The sequence below is a fragment of the Sciurus vulgaris genome (genome assembly GCF_902686455.1).
Source record: "Sciurus vulgaris genome assembly, chromosome: 3".
Classification (NCBI taxonomy): Eukaryota; Metazoa; Chordata; class Mammalia; order Rodentia; family Sciuridae; genus Sciurus; species Sciurus vulgaris.
In genome coordinates this window covers 16301392-16322121 of record NC_136463.1, presented here as the reverse complement: position 1 = coordinate 16322121, position 20730 = coordinate 16301392, and the positions used below count along the sequence as shown (strand labels likewise).

At 51.4% G+C, this 20730-nt stretch overlaps 1 protein-coding gene and 1 long non-coding RNA gene across 4 annotated transcripts in view; one reads left to right on the top strand and one right to left on the bottom strand.

Annotated features, from left to right (window-relative positions):
• Positions 1–1772: 1772 nt before the first annotated feature.
• Positions 1773–20730, bottom strand: part of MARCHF10 (membrane associated ring-CH-type finger 10) — an 86027-nt gene continuing 67069 nt past the window's right edge. For all 3 annotated transcript variants that reach the window (XM_079134979.1, XM_079134981.1, XM_079134980.1), the window contains exons 8-11: positions 20013–20122; positions 10054–10167; positions 4957–4999; positions 1773–1910 (exon numbers count right to left, since the gene is read on the bottom strand). In XM_079134979.1, the coding sequence (XP_078991105.1) occupies positions 1858–1910; positions 4957–4999; positions 10054–10167; positions 20013–20122 (320 nt within the window). In that variant the 3' untranslated portion in view covers positions 1773–1857. The remainder of the gene's footprint in view (positions 1911–4956; positions 5000–10053; positions 10168–20012; positions 20123–20730) is intronic.
• The window catches only part of LOC306658234, a 29221-nt gene continuing 10396 nt past the window's right edge, over positions 1906–20730 (top strand). Inside the window, exon 1 of the long non-coding RNA XR_013762991.1 lies at positions 1906–2978. This is a non-coding gene — a long non-coding RNA (uncharacterized lncRNA). The remainder of the gene's footprint in view (positions 2979–20730) is intronic.

Genomic DNA, 20730 nt, shown 5'->3' with positions numbered 1-20730 from the left:
GGGTACCTGCCCCCACACTTGGCTATAAAACTTTCATCATGTGCCCCTTTTCTTCCCCACAGTACTGGGGATGGAACCCAGGGACACTCAACCACAGAGCTACATCCCCCTCTCTTTTTATTTTTTATTTTGAGACAGGGTCTCACTAATTTTCTGAGGCTGGTCTTGAACTTGCAATCCTCCTGCCTCAGCCTCTTGTGTTGACGGGATTACAGGCGTGTGCCACTGTGCCTGGAGTCTTGTCTCTTCTTACACTGTCCTCAGTGGTGGCTCCTGGACAAATCTTCAACCTTGAAGTTGTTAAAAAATAAGGGCCAATTTCCTCATGGGGCGGGGTGGGGGCTGTGTGAATGGAGGAACCTGAGGTTTGGAGTCTTATTTAGATCCCAGCGATATTTGCAGCGGGAGTGACCCCCCTGGGCTCTATTAACAGGCAGAGGGGCCCTGTTCACTTCATCTTTGCTCTTGGGTCTCAGCTGCTGGCTGAACTTATTTCCCGTCGTTGGGCCATTTTGTTTAACTGGAACACGTGGAGGAGGGAAATGAGATTTTAAGGTACTTCAAGTCCGGCCTTCCTAGAACCTTTCTGACACGCTCATTGACCTCAGTGCCACCCCTTGCAGTGACATCCACCCTCTGAGCCCCCCAGGAGGGGGCAGGCTGGGAAGTAGGGGCTGCCCCAGTCTGAGGAGTGGGCCTTGAAGGCAGGAGAGAGCAGCTTTCCTTCTCTTTCTTTCACCGCCCTCCTTCGTCTTCCTCCCTCTGACCCCTTCTCTGGCTCTTCCTCCATTTTTCAGACACACAATTATACCATCAGGTCCGCCCATTGCAAGTGTGCAGTTCAATGAGCTTGAGCAAATTCTCCCAGTTGTGTAAACATCACCACAAACCAGCCTTGGGACACCTTTATCACCCCAAAGTCCTGGCCATCGCCTCCGCTGTCAACCCCTTTTCCTTTCCCAGTTACCAGAGACCTGCAGAGCGGTTCTCTCTCTCTAGTTCCGCCTTTTCTAGAAATGGCATATGAATGGAATCACCGACAGCGGGGTCTTTTGTGCTGTTTCTTTCACTTAGCATAACATGTTTGCACGTATTGTAGTTTCCTCCATTTTTGTTGTTTTTTTGACCTATGTTTCTCTCTCGGACACACACACACACACACACACACACGCGCGCGCGCAGACACACTTTGCTCACTGATCCCCTCTTGACTTGGTTTTTGTGCTCCTAGATGCAATTAGGGGGGAATAATGGAGTCCACACGCCCAGCAGTTTCCCAGGGAGTACTAGTCTGCCCCAGCCCAAGGAGTCCAGGGATGTGTCAACCCCCGTGGTGGCGGCCAGCAAGCAGACGTGGAAGTGAGGTGGGCTGTGAGATGTGCTTCCCTCTCCCTCTCCGTCTCCCTAGAGAACCTCAGTCTTTATCCATGGAGGAAAGTAAGCATCAGACCCGACGGGAGAATAAAGTCAGTTTACTGAAGGCACCGCTCCATCCCAGTCAGGGTGGAGTGAGCCTGAACAGGCGCCCTCGGCAGTGGGATCTCAGTCCGCTGGGCCTGCCAGGGCCCTTGGGTCCCCTTGGGCTTCTGAGCTGAGGGGCAGGAGCAGGACAGCCTGCCAGGGGCTCAACGGCCCCAGGCTGCCTGACCTGTGCTGTCTGGGACTGGGCTAGTTCCTGTTGCTGTCCGGGATGTTCAAGCCAGACCCCAAAGAGAGAGTGGCACAAGATACAAATGGTAACTTGGAACACATTGGTTTCAGTTTCACTGAGGAGGAGGAGGAAGGGAGGCGTGTGGGGACATCGAAGGGGCTGTTGAGTGGAGAGGTCTCTGCTGAGCTCCACGGCCAGCTTCCTTGCTAGATGACCCGGCTTGGATAAACGCTTTCATTTCCATCTCCCAACTCAGAATCTAGAAAACAAGAAGATCTCTCAGGCCACAGGGCTGCCCTTCTGTCTTCCACCCTGGCCCAGTGACCAGGCACATGGCTACTGTGCCTGGAACAGTGTGGGGAACAGACATCTGCAGTCTGGGGCTGGGGAATCCCCAGACTGACCTATAGGGCTTCCAGCTAGACCAAGGGCAAGCTGGACTCTAAGTCACTCAATGAATCCATCTTAGTCATCTCCACATCCCCAACTGCCTGTACACTAACGTCGGCAAGCCCAATGGGGGGAGGAGACTTTGCCTCCTCTCAGAATAATGTCCCCCATCAATCTCTACTGCCTGACAGTGAAGGTGACAGGGAAGTGGAGAGATTGAGTTGGGCCTCTAGGATGTCTTTCAGGGTCAATGTTGAGGCAGGACACATGACAGGAGGGTGGAGGGCAAAGAGGCATTGGGGTGGCAATGGGGTCCCAGTAGAGCAGGAAGAGTGGGGGGCCCTCCTTATTCTTGGGGGAAATCTTGTTCTCAGTGTATTTCTTTTCGCCTTGAAAAGCACTGACTATTTAGAAAGGTTTCTGACTGTTAAAGATGGGAAGGGAGTTGGGGACAAGTGACATCCCCCATCTTACCAGGACCTCTCAGTGCTACGTTTCACCTAGAGAAAGCTCCACAGGTGCCCAGGCCCTCGCCCATCTTGTGATTTTGGGGGGGAGAGCAAGAAGAAGGTGCTCTGGCCCAGCCTTCGGCCTGAGAGCCCTTACGCCTGTCTCAGTTCCTGTCCTCACCTGTCTGGACATCGGCAGGTGGCACTGTTTCCTGCCAGGGCCTTGGTCTTGGCTATGGTGACAATCATCTGTGCCAGCTGGAAAGTGTAGTTAGGGGGATGGGTCACAGTTGGCACGCATATCCAGGGACTCAGGAAAGGGCGCCCAGTGGGTACTACAGAGCCACAAGGCAGCTGGCACTTGTGCCACCTGGTGTGCCCTGATATTTTGCCTTTTCCCTCCCTGTTTACCTGAACTGAGCTGGGGTGGCAGGTCACAGCTGCGACTCAGCGCTGGCGGCACATATAAACAAAGTGTTGCCGACCAGGTGAGTCATGCCAGTTTTGGGGGGTGGGGCAGGAAAAAAAGTGTGGCCCAGAAGGAGGCTGGAGGCCTCTGGCTCTGTCTCAGGCTGTCTTGGCTCTTGTCTTGATAATGGCTCTGGCGTGAAGCCAGGCAAGGGCAGCGACTGGCCAGCACGCCAAGGTCCCTCTGTGCAGGGCTCTCCGGTGCCTGCGCTGTGCCCACCAGGGTCCGGAGACTGTGCAGGACCGGCGCAGGTGGAGAGGACCCAAACCTACGTCTCCAGGGGAGAGCGGGCTGCACCCCCGTTGGGGCGGGGAGGGGTGGGGTGGACCCTAGAGCTGCTCCTCGTTCACGCGACAGGATGGCAAGAGTTGTGGACGGTCGGTGGGGCCATCAGCCAGGAGCAACAGGGAGGGGAGGGGTGCCCTCATCCGCTCCGTGGAGACCGCCTTTCATGCAGCGCCTGCCAAGGATGCGCTTCTGCCCTGCGCTGAGGCGAGAGCCCGGGTGGCGGGGCGCAGCCTCGGGGCTCGGCAGGTTGCGCGGCCCGCGCGGGGCACTAGGGGGCGCCCCTGCCCAGCCGAACCCGCCCGGGCGCGCCCCGCGCCGCAGGTTCCGCGAGGGGAAGAGCCGCGGGCGCCTCCGGGGCGGGGCTGGGCAGGGGGCGCAGCTGGGCGCGGCGCCGGGCCTGCGGGTCCCCGGGCCGGGCTGCGCCGGGGCTCGGCTCGCTCTCGCCCAGGCGGAGCGGAGGAGCCGCGGGGCGGCCGGGCCGAGGCGCAGAGGCGTTTTCCCCGGAGGTGGTGCGTGCGGCGGCGACACAAAGGTCCTCCGAAGACCTCGCCAGGCCACAGGGCCGGGGTCCGCCGCGGCCCCCCGAGCGTCCCCGGGACCCCGCGAGCAGGAGGGGGCTCTGGGCCCCGGGCCGGCTCGTGGGACCCCGCGGTCGCGCCGGGACCCGGGCTCGGTGGGCTCCTTTTGTGAACGAAAGGGGGGGCCCCGCTGGGTCTCTGCAAAGGGTCAGCTCGGCTCCCCGGACTGCGGCCCCGATGGCAAACTGGCTTCTCTCGGGCCCAGCTGGGCCGCACCCTGGGCAGCTGGCCTGCTGGGGTTACCCAAAGCATCCCCATGAGGGCTGCATCAGAGTCACCGGGGCCTGTGTGTGACATACATTTCAGGGCCCCGCCCGTCGCCGGAGGGTCCGGGGGTTCGTTCTTTGGGTAAGTCCCCCGGTGATTCTGATGGCAGAGCCAGCACGGGAGCCACTGTTCTAAACCTTTCTGGGCAGGTAGTTCTTTGATTTCACAAGAGAACCTCCTGGGATCCAGTTGTCACACCCGACTCAATTCACTGCAGTGTTTATTCTCCCTGCTGATAGAGAAGTTCTTCCTGAGTCTGACTTTGAGCCCTCTTGCTTTAATTAGGCACATTTTCTCCAATCCAGAATGAAATAAGTAACAGTGAGGAGACTTTTCTGGGACCTGCGTGGAGATCCCTGTCCTGCCTGTTTGCTTTGTTCTGAATGCAGTGGACCCACTGGTTTGGGCCTCATGGTGAGAGAATCCAATCAAGCCCTTGCGTGTTTGAATGCAATTTCTTTTGGTAATGGCCAGTCCCTGTTTCAGAGTTTGGGAAGGAAAATCCCAGACAGGATCCAGGCAGACCATTCCCCCCCACCAACCCCAGCTCATCAAGTGCTGGATGCTGGAGAATCCCAGGAAGGAAAAGGAAAGAACCCTTATCTCGTGCCCGCTGATACCCTCTGCCCCTTTGTTGACCCTTCTCCTTGCTTTCAGGATGAATTAAATTCTTATCTGTTCTGCATCCAGCATACTAGGACTCGCCTTCGTTAGCTGCAGGAACTTTCCTAAGCTTTCTGGGGTTATTTTTGCCTCTGGGTGTTGGCCATTACTTCCTTCCATAGACTTAAGTTCAACACAGTAACAGAAAAGGAATAATTTAGCAAACACCCTCAAAACGGCAGGACTGACCCCCAAACCTACTTTCATTTTCTTCCGGTCTGGGTTGTGGGTAATTTCTTGACAACTAGGAGAAAGAAGACAATGAGAGATGAATTGTTTTTCCAATGCAATTGTGAACAGATGTATGATTCCCTCGTCTCAAGAATGTTCTAGGAATCCCTTACATCACCTTAAAGGGGCAAAGAATGGGCAGAGGTACTGAGGGCAGGGTCCATAGTCAGCCTAGCTAGTCCCAAGGACAGCCGCAGCAATAACCTGAGTCACCTTTGCTGTTTCAGGGCTTCTAAATTTGGCCGTGTGAACAGACTTGCTTCCTTTCAGCAATTGATCTGAATAGCAGAATCCCTTTCTGATGGTCCCAACAGCATCTGCAGGCTGTGGGGGTAAGGCTGTGCTAATTGGCCACTCGCCTCTCTGCTGGCTTTTAAACAATCGGTTGTATTCTCTGCTCACAGGAAGCAGCAAACCCACCAAGGCCCTGGGCCCTCTCTTTGTTCTGACTTTATGGCATTTTATGCTACAATAAGAAACACTGTGTACTCCATGGGAGCCCATTGTGCCAGGCTGCAAGGATGTGGAATCCGCTGCAGAAGGGGCTGTGCTCCTCCCCTGGAAGAAGAGGAGCTTTGTGACAGGCTGGGGGCAAAACAAGGGGTGCGGGACAGTGTTACTGGGCAACTGTGTGGCCAGTGGGGAGTTAGCTCTGGTCCCTGGGTTCTTCCTGTGCCCGGGGAGAGGGGGAGGGGCAGGAGAAGGATGGAATTTCATCCAGGGTAACAGGTCCTGGTTACCTGGTAAACTCTACACCAGGATCCTGCTAACCTCTGCCTCTGTCTTCTCCTGGCTGCCGCGGCCAGGTGAAGGTGTCTAGCTAACCAACCCTCGTGCCCCGCCAAAAAACTTTATCTTGGTGAGTCGGGAAGTTTTTCTGACTGTGGGCCGAACCTGGGCTCCTCCTGTGTTGGGGAGGTTTGGTCTCTGGAGGTGAGAGTTCTTGGTTTTGTAGCCCTCCTGTGAATGGGGCGGGGCATGAGTGGACCAATGGGACCTGAGAGTTCATTCCAGACCCAGGCACTGTGCTCCCCTCCCCTGTCCCTAACCTGGCCTTGTCACCATGAACAGAAGACACTAGAATAACCAGATGGAGAAAAGATCCAGGCTAAGAGGAAACCTGGACTAGCGTCTTCAAGGGAGCAGGCCCTGAACAATGGGAGGCCCCATGTGGTGTGGAAGGTAAAGAGCTTCACTCAGCTTCACCTCCAGTGCTTGCCTGTTCCCATGGACTAAAGGGTAGGCCAGGGGAGGCCAGGGGAGGTCAGGTGAGGCTGCTGGGGACCATGTTCCCTGGCAGTGCTCCTACCAGGAGCCTCGGAAGTGAGGAAAGGCCAGCTCCCTCACGGGGCACATGCGGAGAACAAGGTCAGCGCTCCCTTTAGCCCGCCCCCTCCCCCTTGCCCACCCAAGCCCTTCTCCCATGCCCCCATGCTGCCCAGGCGGTCTCTTCCCCCACCATCCTGCCCACCCTCCATGTGGCTCCCACAGCTACCCCAGTGTCCTGGCCTGTCAGTCCCATCCCAGGCTGGGTGCTGTTCAGTGGTCCCCAGAGCCAGACCCCAGCTCTTCCTGACAGCTCCCTGCCCACGCCTCAGGCCACTTGCTGCCAGCCTGGCCACACCACTCCTTGATTTTTCTTTGCCTTTGGGTTTTCCTTGGCAGGGAGTACCCTGCCTGGCCCCACCCGTTGTCCATCTGCCATACACTCAAGGATTTGGTGTAAACATTGACAATGGAAGCAGCATCGCCATTAGGCTGGCGAAGGGTATGACCTGAGGGATTAAGAGTGAGGCCTCCCAAACACTGGCTGGGGTCCCTGCAGAGCTGGGCTGGGGAACCTGTCTCGGAGTAAAGGCGAAAGGAGGGGGCGAGGGTGAGAGTCCTTCTTTTCATCTGACTCTGCTCTGCACTCTGGAGGAGTTCCTCCTCCAGCTCAGTCTGCTGTCAAGACACAGGCACAGTCTGAGTCCTCTTGGCGAAGTGTGCTTCTCTTTTTAGACTCTGAGCATCTGACAGGCAAGGAGGGTCTTATTCCTCTCTGTACCCTCAGCATCTCATTTAGAACCAGGCACATGGTAAGTACGCAGAATTAATGAATATACCTTGATTTTGGAGTGTTCCTTGACCTAGAGTTCTATTCTCTCTAGGAATGTGTATTATCCCTTTCTCTAAAATATAACTCCAGCCTCGCGTCCTGAAAGAAGTAGGTTCTGATTCATTGTGCATTAAAAACTTATCGAGTGCTGGGCGCAGTGGTGCACATCTGTAATCCCAGTGGCTCAGGAGGCTGAGGCAGGAGGATCACGAGTTCAAAGCCAGTCTCAGCAACTTAGCGAGGCACTAAGCAAATCAGCAGGACCCTGTCTCTAAATAAAATATTTAAAAAGGGCTTCTGGGGATGTAGCTCAGTGGCTGAGCACCCCTGGGTTCAATCCCTGGTGCCAAAAAAAAAAAAAAAGTTTCTGAGCACCTACTATGTACCAGGCATTTTCTAAGCACTGGAGAGCCATGGGATACAGAAGACATAGGATTCTGTGCCCGAGTGGCCAGTGACACCCCCAGCTTCCTTCTTCAGCACATTCATAATTCCCCAGTGTTCCTGGAATCCATAGTGTCAGGGACATGGTCAGCGGTCAACTGTGACATAGCCTGTGCCCAGCAGGAGTAGAAGTCCCAGCTTTGTCTTCACATAGCTCACAACCTCATTGAGGAGAGAGACGGTTAACAGAATTGTTTGGAGCCCAGGAAGCCCCAGCCAGGGGGGATGCTGTGTTGTCGACTTCACAGCCTCTGGGAATTCACTGGGCCCCTGGTTCTCTTGCTCAGTTGCTCCTTTTCAGTTATTTTCTGGCTTTATAAACATGAGTCTTGTCTCCCAACTTGATCATTAACTCCTCAAAGAAAGGGACATTGTGGCGTCATGGCTGTTAGCCACGTTCCCTGAGTCCATCTTCTCCCCTGTGCAGGGCAGGGCATGTCAGAGTGGGGAGAGAGATCACCAACATTCACACCCTCCTCACTGGGTGATTAATGAGATACAGCCAAGAAGGCCGATGTGAACGATTTTCTGGTTCTGGCAGGTAAAAGAACAGGCAGGAGGGTTTCTCTCCCAACTTAGTACCTCTCTTTTGCTAAATGTTACCCTTTGAATCTGAGTATCTTCTGTAGGAAAATGCCAAGACAAAAACTGATAAGAGTGTGCATTTGACAAAAGCCATTGGTTTCTTGCTCTCTTGTGGCTGCCTCTTCACTGGCAGTTTGTACCAGTTGCTTGATGGCTGAAGTGGGACCTATCTCAGGGTTTCTCAGATTAAACGTGAGCTGGTGGTGAGAGCCGAGTGCGGCCTGGTTCTTTCTGCATCTTTCCACCTGGGTTCCCAACTTGCTCCTGGTGTAACAAATGCCATCTTCAGAATGGTTTTACTGGAAGGTTCCTTAGCACCAATGCTCTCTGGCCTTGGTGTTCATCTGTCGGGTTGTACTATTTGTCTTTGCGTGTTTGCTTTGCAGTCAGTGGCTGATGTCCATCACCTTAGCTCACAGATATGGGGGCCATCCGTGACCTACATCAACCCTGGATGCCTTGAAGCTCAGCATGCAATAAAAAGTTCATTAAAAAGATGTGGAATCATGAAAATGAGGTTATGAAAATGTTAACAAAGGATCATTTCCTGCTTCCTGTACTTTCCTTTTCTAAAAAATGTATTTCTCTGAGGCATTTACGTCACCATTAAAACCATGGAAGTTAAGGAAGGACAGGCCTGGGTCAAAAAGAGGGTAAGATTCCTGAGGAGATACACTGGCAGAGACCCAGCCTGTTTTCTCAATTGACAGCCCTGTGTCTGAAGTAGGAAGGAATCTAGAATTCTAATGACGAGTAGTTTGAATCTGGTATTTTTAATAGGGGTGGCTCCAAACAGATCACAGCAGCCCACACCTGTGGCCACGTAAGCCACGCCAGAGTCACGGGGCTTGGATCTCTAGGCATGAGTGGTGTGGCAGATGCCTCCTATCCACTGGAGGAGGGAAGAGGAGGAGGAGGAGAGAAGAAAAGAAGAAAAAAGAAAGAAAGGAGGAAGAGAGGCACACAGGATGGATGGCAGGTCACTAAACTGCCTCGTGGCACCATCTGTGGCTCGTCCACTGCCACTGCGGCTCACCGTCTTACGTCATGCCTTATGACATGAGCAGAGGTCAGGATCTGAACTTCAAGGGGTGTCCTGGGAATCCAAGACACTAAGAGCACGGCGGCCCCTGGCGTGACCTTAAGGAAAGGACGGTGCCCTGTCCCGGCTCCCACCTGGCCTGGCCACAGCAAGCTGATGAAGAGGGAGGGCTTGTGGGGCTCAAGGTGCTGACTTGACAGTGACCAGGTGTCCCAGAACACTTCAGAGGTCAGCCCATGGTTGACCTTGCTAAGGCCAAGCCCCCATTAGTGGAGTGGGCCTCTCCCTCCACGTCACCTGGTCTCCTAGGGGACCCTGAGCTTCTTGTTAAAGGGCAGCCATGGATGACCACGGCCGGTCAGTATGTGGCCATGCTTCTTACAGGCTCATGGCAGCATCTTTATTTCTTGGCATCCTTTCTTCTTCAGCAGGTATGCGTGTACACACACACGCACACCCGTGTGCCCTGGTATGATGTAACCAGGGACCCAAAGCAAATCAGGGAGCGGGGTCCTCTTGCAGTCCAATAGCTAACCAGACCTCCTGTGACGAAGGTCCCACTATTTCTCAAATCCTCTGTGCTCAGGCAGAGGGCACACTCACACAGTACACACCCCACCCCAGCATCCTTGCTGGCCTCTATTTTGGGGGGACACTTGCTTAGTGATCACTGATGACCACTTAGTCACTATGCTTTAATACTAAGCAGCTATGCGATTATCACTTTTCAGCCAGAGGGTCATGGTAGATACACGTAGCAGCTGCTGAATCTCAGTCCTGATGAGAGTCCCTTATCTTACCAAGTGACCAAGAGGACCTCAATGGGGGCACATCTCAGGAACACACCCCAGGGTTTTTCAGGCTACAGGAGACAGTGCGGGGTCGGGACCAGACTTACCCTCTCCCTTGAGACCCGGCTGTAGTTCAGTCTCATGAGTTCTGCAAACCGCTGCTCATACAGGTGAAGCAGCAGCACCAGGTACAAGCCTGAGTTCATCAGCTCATTTTGTGCCTAAATATGGAAAAGGAAGCTTATCAGGTAGGTCTACAAGATATTCCCGGTCTTGATCGGGTGGAGGGGAACAAGACTGAGAGCTGATGAGAAGTGTGACCAGAGCCCAACTCCAAAGCAAGGCCCACCCTTGGGGAGCAAGGACAGAGCTGGAGGCAGCCCGGGGTGGAGTTCTCTACTACCCCATGAACGAGGTGCTGAGAAGTTTCCATTTGTCAGGCTCCACCCTGCCCCATGCACACGAGCCAAGCAGCCATGAGTGCAAAGCTTTGGGTCTGGTGTTGGGGTGGGCAGAGGGCAGAGAGTCTCAGAGCTCCCTGCTGGGACCCCGTCACCTGATGTGGGGGAGACAGTCTCACTCACAAACAGCTCTGATAAGAGCCAAGTGCCCAGTGTCACGTTGGAGATGAAAAGGGGAAGAAAGGCTGGCCAACTGTGAGCCGAGGGAGGGCTTCTTGGAGGAGGTGGCCTTTGATGGTCCTTAAAGGATGGTAGGTGCTTTGGCAGGTGGTGAGGAGGGCCATTAGGCCTTGTGGACAGGGACACTGGAGGCTAGCAGACACCATGAAGAGAGCACAGAATGTGAGGGGCAAAATTCCCTCCCCTTTGGTGTGGCTGGAGCACATGGGGTGGGTGTTTGCTTTGAAATTTAAGAAATAAAAATGTTTTGGTACAGGCCGGGGAGATGGTGAGGTGGGGACCACACTGGGCAGACCTGAGCCGTGTGGACATCATACTGCGTGTGCGGGCCCTGCGGGTGGTCTTTGAGCACAGGAGTAAACAGGACAAGTTGTGTCTTAGAAGTGCCAACTTCACTGCAGACAACCTGGGGCACTGATCCCTCTGGGGAGCTTGATTTTCCTAGATCCTCTTTTGCCCAGAGAAAGGGCTCCACACCTCAGTTCTGCACATCACTGCCTGACAATAGGACTTGTTTTTATTTTTTGCAGTGCTGACTCAGGTCCTTGCACATGCCACTGAGCTGCATCCCTAGCCCTACAGCTGGGCATATTGATGGTCTCACCCAAGGCCTCCTTCTGCCTACTGGTCTATTATCACTTAATCCACAGATGTGTCTCAGGTGGCACTGGGAACCTCAGGGCCTTTGCTCGAGCTTTCTTTGGTCAGTCACTTCCATGCATCTGTTTTGAGTGCTGTTCTCCTGCCCTTCTACCTGGCCATATCCAGAACTTCCCTACACAGATGTTACAAATGTCACCCCTGTGCAATGAACCTCATTTGTCCCAGCTGTTCCTTTACTCCCTGACTCCTAAGCATTTGTCTTTATTTTGTATACCACAAGTTGCACTTGTTAAAATTTTTTTTCTCAGTCCTGGGGATGGGACCCAAGGTCCTGTGCCTGTTTTGTGAGTGCTCTACCACTGAGCCACACCCTTAGCCCACTTCTGCTTTTCCGTGATAGCTGGGTGGCATTTTATACTCTCCTCCCTGGTGCTTGAAGCAGGTGCTGCCTCGCAAGGGTTGAGCGGGGGGGTCAGGCTGTGTTCAGGAAGCTGCCCAGTCCTGGGGTCTCAAGAGCCCCACAGGGAGCACAGCCCTTTACATCGCCCTTGCAGAAGGTCAGAACTGTGACCGGGTGCTCAGGGTAACACAGTGTGGACTTGACACACGACCACTTCGCGGTACCTTCTTTCTGTTGCAGCTGGGGTACTTCACCCGCCCATCTTCCTGTTCCTGTTAGATCAAGGGCAGCTCAGGAAGTTGGTGCAGAACACACCTCTTCCAGGAGCAAAGAGCGGCCAGGAAAGGTGCAGAAGTTGACCAAGGGTCAGCGTGCTCTTCCTTCTGAATCAGGCCACTCCGGATCTTGGTGACAACTGCCCTCAAGGTCACTGTCCAAGGCTTCTCCAGCATCCTATGGGCCCATCTTAAAAGACAAGCCAGCCTGTCCTTAGCAGTGAGCCTCCTATTTTTAGCCGTGGCTGTTTTCTGTGCTCTGTTGACCTTGGCCTTGAGTAGGCAGACAGCAAACTGCTTGTTTTCACTTTTCTGTTTCACATGCCTCCTCCCACCTTCCCTGAGAGCAGGTGCCTGCTGCTTCCTTTCAGGACTGCCTCCAAAGCCACCTCCTCTGGGAAGCCTTCTTGCCAGGCCTTTCAGCTGCTCCACCTTGACTGAGCCTCGCCTCTGCTGGCTCTCCTGGCCCTGGCCTCCTGCGAGGGAATGAGGGTTTTCTCTCCAGCCCTCTCTTTGCCAGGGAGCCCTCTGCGTAGAGACTCGCTGATGCATAATGGCAAATCAATCAGCTAGAAAATGGCTTGGAACTATCAGGTTTGTCAAAGCATTCAGGGAAATCATTTACTTTTTATGACTCAATAAGGCCTGGAGGCATGCAGATGGGAAAATATCCACTAATGTTTTCTGCAGATAATTTGAAAAGTCACTTCTAGCAGATTGTCTCTTCTCCCTTCCGTGGGAGGGAACCTGTCACGTGGTGCCATAAATCTCGCGAGTCTTCTTGACGCGAGCCCTTTGCAGAGCTTGCCATGCTGACTCGGCTCGGCCAGCCAATCAGAGCTGGCTTGGTAGGCAACCCAGAGTCATCCCTTCCACTCCCGAGCCACAAGTGGGAGGGACCTGTGAACTCAGAGCTCCAAGGCATTTGATCAGCAAATGAAATAGATTTTGGAGCGTTATTTATTGGAACTACTCCGGATCCGCTCCCCACTTGACCCAATCACAGCACGCTCTGGTTCCCACGTGGCCTTCCCTTTGTCACCAGCCTGAAGGGACTGGGAGTGGCAGGAGGGGGTGGGGACATGGGGAAAGGAGAAGGCAATTGAATGGGTGGATGAGAGCCCTGGACAGCAAGGCCCACCTGCCGGCCGTTTTCTTTCTTTTCTGCGGCCCCCACCCTCCATTTTCTTTATGATCATTTTGGCCAACAGGCTTGCTGCCCAAGGGAACTTTCAACCCCCAGGTAGTGCACTCAGAGTGGCTGACAGGCTGGCTGAACATTCTGTCAAATCTCCAAACATGCTCTAGAGATGCTCCCAGGTCTAAGAGTGATTAGGTGCCTGCATGTGTCCGAGGACATCTGTCTCTGGCTGAGATGGAGCAAGGCCAGGCCTGTGCCTCAAAACAACAGCAGCCGGCAGCCCTTGAGACCCTCCTGTGCCGCAGAGCAAAGGCAGCATCTTCAGGACACAGCAGGCACAGCCGGGAAGGTGGGCAGCCTGACGTCACCAAACACTGTGATTTAGGGCAAAGAGTTTTAACTGTGTGGGGCCAGAGTGACCCCACTTTTAAAGGTAACCTCTGTTTGCCTGTTTCCCCTAGGCATTATGTAAATTGAGCTAACACGGGTGGATGTGGCATTTTCCAAAACAAAAATGTCCTGCAGGAGGCAAGAGTTCAACATAGGCTTCCAGGAACACTGTCTGGGATTGAGGCGTGCGTCTTGTCCTCACCCGCACTCCCAGCGCCTGGTGTGTAGCTGCGCTCAATACATACATAGGCAGACGGAACGATGGGAGCAACCCCTAAAATTCTGCAGGTCCCTTGTTCTGAACCTCCCCGACCATGTTTATTGCTCACTATGGCCTTCCTCATTAAGAGGAAGTGACTGGCTGGCCTTGGGCTGCTTGGTATCTCCAACCCTGTGTCTACATGCAGTAGGTGTTCAATAAATGCTCTCTATTTGTTTGTTTACTGGGGATTGAACCCAGAGGTACTTAGTGGTAAAGTCACGCCCCCAGCCTTTTCTATGCCCAGTCTGGCCTCAAACTTGCAAGCCTGTCATGGTGTCCCAAATGTCTAGGGTCACGGTGAGCGCCATCACGCCTGGCCTCAGTCAGTGCTTCAAAGTCAGATAAGGTTTCATGTTTGTATATTTTGGCAGTTAAAAAAATTGATACTTGGCCACATGCCAGGTCAATTAACCTAGAATCTTGGGGTTGAGCGTGGGCATCAGCATTTTAATAAGGAGGGCAAAAAAGACTTGCAGCTAATGATTAGGAGCTCTTATCTGGGGTGGTAAATTATGCATGATTATCATAATGAAAGCAAAATAAAACAACTGCGTGGGACACTCCGTTCTTTGCATAAGACAAAGAAGTTCGTGGGCTACTTGGTTGAGGTCAGGTGGGAGCCAGGCTGGGCTGAAGACAGTGACCTGTTCTGGTTTTGATTTTGTGCCTGTCTTTGTACATGTCTAGGTGTGGCTTCAGTTACCCCACTGCTCCAAGGAAGTGACCAGCACTGAGGGTGGCCAAGAGGCCTGCAGGAGCCATGGTTGGGATGGGAGGAGGAGCTCAACCTTCAGAAGCACAGAAACACACAGACACAGATGGCTCCCCTGGCAGCCTGGGGGCCGCCATTTCTGAGGCGTGAGCAGAGGCCTGTGACATCCTAGACGGCTCTGTGTTAGCACACGGCTGCTTGGGTCCTGGTCCGAGGAGGGTTTCTGAACGCGCCCGAGTGGCACTTCCCTTGTCTGGAGTTCAGCTCAGGCTGTTGGCAGACAGATGCTATCAATGACGGACACCACTGAATTCACAGCAGGCCGGGAACAGCCAGCCCTGCTGTGCAGGTGCGCGTCCTCTGGCCAGGGTGGGTCTGCCATCGCCTCCGCACCTGGATCATGAGGGCCTTTTCTAAGGGCTTTGATGGCCTGTCCAGTTCTCACTGAAACTCATTTAGAAAGCTTTTCTGCTTCCACGTGGAGTAATTACTGTGCTGGACGTTTTCCACGTTCCCTTCCGGGGCCGCTTTCCAGCCTGCACTGTGGCTGGGAGGCTGACCCCGTGGACTGCGCCGCCCGGCTCCCGCGCCCTCTGGTTTCCCGTTGGGTTTGGCCAGTGGGTTTGGCTGGCAGCAGACCAGAGGGCGGAGGAGCCACGGCCTGGGGAGTGAGTTCCTCCTTCTCCCTCTCTGTGGGCAGTGGTCTGGCCGCCATCCTGGTGCTGGTAGCCCCCTCCTTGCTTCAGGCCTGGTGGCCTCACTGCTGGTCCTCGTCTCCCCATTGCTTCTTGAGTGGCTCACATTTTACCCTTTGTTCGGCTCCCCTCACTCAGCGCCCTTGAGTGTACATCATCACTCCCGCATCCCCCCAGACTCCGCTAAGATGGTTACTTTCAGTTCTTTCTAGAATGTGCTTGTAGCCAGTTACCCCCCCTGGGAGGATGCAGTGAGTTGGAGGGTCTGGCCATGGCCCCTCTGTGGGCCAGTCGGCTTGGATTGTTCGGAGGTGGATTCTAGTCTGGTCTCTTGTGCTGAAGAAGTCGGGCATCCCTGTGGCTGTGATGTGGCGGTTCCCATTCCCTTCCAGCCTTCCTGGTGCAGGCGCTGCGTTTATTCGGCTAGGGGCTCAAGTCTTTTCTTACATCCATCCCTGCAAGGTGGGAATTCTCTCCCATTCCCCACAGATGAGCAAGCCGAGGCCCAGGGAATTTACGTAGCTTCCCCAAGTTCACCTGGCACCTTTGGGGAAGGGAACAGGATTTAAGTTTGGACCTCAGCCAGAGCTGGTATGCTTTTCAGTGGGACGGGCTTCCTTAGGCTACAGAGGAGTGCAAACATTTTAAGACAACTGGAACATTTTGCTGTTATTGCGTCAATTCTGCAAACATTGCTGGTAAGCCAATGCGATATGGTGGCAGCAGTTTGGCAGGAAGAACATGAAATGCTTGGGATCCAAAGAGGTCTTTACGAGGCAAGGCATTCCCAGGCGTCTGTGATGTCTACAGAGCATCCTGGTACCTTCTGGGGTACCACCCTCACCTGGGCACAGCCTTCTCCTCAGGAAGTCCGTGGGGCTCGTTTTCTGGAATGATCTACCTTTTGAGATGAGCCCGTCTACACTGGCTGGCACTCTGCGTGCCTGGTTCCTTTCAGTATTTTGACTCTAACATGCTCAGCACTCAAGAGTGTGAGTCACTTTGCTTCTCAAGTCAGACCTTAGTGTTTGGGGTTATGACTGGGGGATGGGAGACCTTCAGGCCTCAAAATACTGAACTTATTTTTCAAGAAATTCTTTTTCCTTCCGTCCTGCCCCCTCCCTCTGAGCCTTCTTTCCTCCTCTCCTTTTTCTTGTTCTTCTTTCTTTCTCTAAACTCCTGATGCTCAGTCTTTGCAATGTCGATGTGGTGTAACTCTATCAAACTTATTAAGAGGTTCCAATACCCTTTCTTCTTATCAGAATTGTGTTCCTTTGTCTAGCACCTTAGGGTTTAAAAAAAGAGACTGTGGAATTGCCCAGACTGGTACACATTATTTTGATTCAGCTGTCAAAATGTTTGCAGAAAAAGGTCTGGATACAGGCTAATGATCTGAAAGCTGAAGTGAGTCCCTCTGAAGGGTGACATTTTGGTTGTTGACAACGATTTTGTAGTTTTAAGATCACATGCTTTACAGTCATAATTAATACTTTTTTGGAATCATGTTACAAGGGAGGACAGTTTGAAGTTACAATGATCATGTTGGGCTACATTAATTGGATAAATCCTATTGAGGGTTATTATGTGGAAGGCACCTTCTGGGTCAGAACCATCCAGTACGATACAATGTGAGGCATGAATGCAAAGCATGTAGGTAATTTGAAAAATTATAGTAGCTACATTAAATAAGTAAAAGGAAATCAGTGAAATTAATATTAACAATGTATTTTATTAACTTAATATATCCAAAAGGTCATTTCGGTGTATAATTGCAGTTGTGCTGCGTAAGCACGGGGTGCACCCTGAGAAATTTGTTTGTCGGCGATTTCGTTGCCTGTGACCATCACAGAGCCGGCTTACACAAGCCCAGCCGGTCCCGCACGCCCACCCGGCTCTGTGGTACCCACCGTCACATACACTGTCCGTCCCTGAAAGGTCATTATGAAGCACACGACTCTGATCTACAATTATCTATGTGATATTTTACATCTTTTTTGGGTATTAAGTCTTTGAAAAAGCTTTTATTTCTACTTTAATTTTGAAGGATAATTTTGCAGGGCACAGAATTCCCACATGTCCAGCAGGTGGACATTAACCCAGGATAAGCAACCTGTGAATTCTAGGTTAGTCAACATTTTAAATATTTTGCTCTGCTTACCTTTTTTCTGGGAAGTTGGATGTAATTCTTTGCTTTATATAAGTGAGGTGTTTTTTTCCCTCTTAGCTTTTTTCAGGATTTTTTCTTTATCTTTGATTTTTTTCCATCTTAAATATGATGTCATGGTTTAGGGATTTTTTTTTTTTCCAATCATCCTGCTTGATACACTCTGAACCTCTTGGATTTCTGGTTTGGTGTTTGACTTTAATGTGGGAGAAATTCTCAGTTACGATTACTTCAATGATAGATTCTATTCCTTTCTCTTTCTTCTTTTTTGGTATTTCCATCATCCTAATGTTATACCACTGTGGTTGGGAGGTTGATTATTCCCCCAAAATGCATGTGGTCCCCAAGGTGATGCTACTGAGAGGTGGTGGAACCTCTAAGAGGACTGGTGGGAGGTTCCTAGGTCATTGGGGATCTTCTCTCGAAGGAGACTGTGGGACCCCTGCCTCTTTCTCTTTATGGTTTCTTGACCCTGAGGTGAGCAGTTTACCCTACCTTGTGCTCCTTGACATTACCATCCAACATACTTACCAGAGGCCCAAAGCAATGGGTCCACCCTGTCTCAGTCTGGAACCTTCAAAACTATGAACCAGAATGTCTTTTTTCTTTATAAATCAATTGCCTCAGGTGTTTTGTTACAGTGATGGAAAGCTGACTAATACATATAACTTTTGTACAATTCGGCACATATAAACATGGTTACTTCTCCCTCCCACTGCCAGAAGTGTGAAGGGATTTTTCTCTGATATTCACTGTAAGAACCTGATTGAGCTCCTAGAGATAAATCTCGCAAGAGTGTGGGGATACCCCTATGACTGGTTTTCCTTGGAGTTTTTGACTCTCAGACTATCCACATTCCATCCAGCAGTTCACTAATTACAGTTTAGGTTTCCGTGCCCAGCTACGGTTCCCACAGAGGCTTCTGCTTGTGAGCCTCTGTTCTGGTTAAGTTGCGGTTCTCTCCTCCTCTCTGCTTGCCTGTCTCTCTCTCCAACTTTAGGGACAGTGGTTTGTCCTGTGATCTCACTTTTCTTACATATCTAAGAAGAGTTGCTGATTTTTCAGTTTGTTCAGCTTTTCCTGTTGTTAGGACAGAACAGCGACTCCTAAGCTTCTTTTACTCTGAACCGGAAAGCACACTAAGCCTTTGCAGTGTGATGTGTACTATGTGTGTTTGTATTTTCGGTGTTTCCCCTGAGGGTTTCTGTGTTGGAATTTAATCCTCATTGCTATGGTCTGGATGTGTTGAAGGCTTGGTTCCCCAGGTGGCCCTTTAGGAGGTGGGGCCTAGTGGGAGCTCCGTGGGTCACTGGGGGCACTGAAGGGGATTGTGGGACACCAGTCTCATCCTCTTTTTCCCTCTGCTTCCTGGCTCATGAGCTGAGCAGTTTGCTTCACCACACAGTCTTTTCATGTTGTGCTGCCCTTGCCAGAGGCTCAAAGCAATGAGCCACGTAATCTTGAACTGGAACCTCCAGAACCATGTGCCAAAAGAGACCTTTTCTCTTTATAAGTTAATTGCCTCAGGTATTTCATTATAGTGACAGAAAGTTAACTGATACAGTGTGAGGTATTACGAAGGTGGAAATTTGGGATGGGGATGTGGCTCAGTAGTTAAGCACCTCTGGGTTCAATCCCTGATTCCAAAAAAGAAAAAAAAAAAAAAAAAAGAAGGTGGAAATTTAACTATGTGTTTATGGGGCCTTTGGGAGGGGATTAAGATTAGATAAGGTTACCAGGATGGAGCCCCCATGATTGAATCCTGGTGGCTTTTATAAGAGTAAGAAAGATCAGAAGATACTCACATTAGTGCTTCCTGTCTCTTGCTACATGATGCAATGTTCTGCCTCAGGGATCTGCCAGCAAGATGATCACCACAAAATGCTGAATAGTGAACTAAATAAACCTCAATTCTTTGTTCCCACATGGAAGAGCCATGGCATGGATGGCCACTGTCCCTGTTGTTTGAAACCTATTTTCTTTATAAAGTTGTCCAGCCTTGGGCATTTTGTTAAAATATTGAAAATGGACTAATACAGTGTACATTTAATATAAAATTACATGAGATTTTATGTTTTTTGTTACTAGGTAACAGATTTGGTGTGTATCGAGCATTTATAAGAATATATTGGTCAGAATAACCATTTTATCACTAGCCACATGTGGCTTGTGGCTTCTACATTGGAGAGTGTGGTTCTAAATGCAAGGTCGTTTGCCTGAGAACTGGGTGACTATTTTCTCAGGCATAATTCACCTTCCCACCTGAGGTTAATTTTTTTGAAGTATTCAAAACACCATCCTGATGCCCCAGGAGAGTTTCCTCCACTTTTCCTATTCCCTCCAAAGCACACAGAAAGCATTTACTCCATGCTTCGTAACCTTAGGCAGAGCACTTACTTATTGTCCAGAGTTACTTGGTATTTAACTGGGGACCATTTCCTCCGACATCCTGAATTTTTTTCTTTCTCTTGTTGCTGCTAAATTTAAATGACTTCAGCAGATTTGAGCATGGAGCTTGCCCAGACGTTTTGCTCTTCCTGTGTGTCCACTCGGCCACTACAGCTTATAGCTTCCTACCTTTGTCCCTGACAGTAGGCAGACATCAACACAGGATGACCAACTTCCCAACCCTCCAATATTCAAATCTAGTGACAGACCCTTCTCAAAGAAGGGAGCCAAATGGACATGTCACACTCAGGCCTTCTACATTCCTTAAATCAGGGAAAGCAGGTCTCTTCTCGTCTTGCTCCCCTAAACTGCTATGGGGTGGGCGTGTTTCTTACCCTGGATTGCTGGTGCTTCTGGTAAAATTCGGTCAGATTTAAGTCATCCAGGTTGATCAGCAGGCCTTGCTTACACATCTCACAGGTCTTCACAGCACCTAGATCTGCTCCTTGAATCAGATAAAGAATTATATGTAAGAGAGTAGATCTTACGTGTTCTTCACACGCGCGCACGCGTGGCTGCACATACACACACACACACACACGCATGATCGATGATCCATCATCCAACCCTGGGCTGGTTTGTGTTGAAACTTTAGACAGGTGATATTTTGAGTTTGAAGTTCAGCATGTTATGAATTCTGAGCTTCAGTGACCTTCATTTAAAGTCAGTCATCTTCTCTAGAAAATGACCTTGAATCTGAGATCTGAAAAATCCCCTTTGTAATCATTTATTATGCAAGCTTCAGGTAAGAGACATTCCCATGGCTTTTGAATAACAGGTCTTGTTTTTATTTAAATATAAACACAATGACTCCTAAAATTGGAATTGCCACACGGAAGCTAAGAGTCAGATAAATAAATTAGGGAGGCCCAAAAAGGTGGCAGAAGCTAGTTGATGGCTTAAAAGTCTACCTTTCCTCCCACTCAGGTGACAGTCCCAAATGAGAAAAGCGAGGCAGGGAATGAGGGGGGGCCATGTATGGGCATTAGGTAGAAGGAACATCTTGGGTCCATCGCCTCAGCCTGAGCTCGGCCTCATTTGGGAAAGGAAACA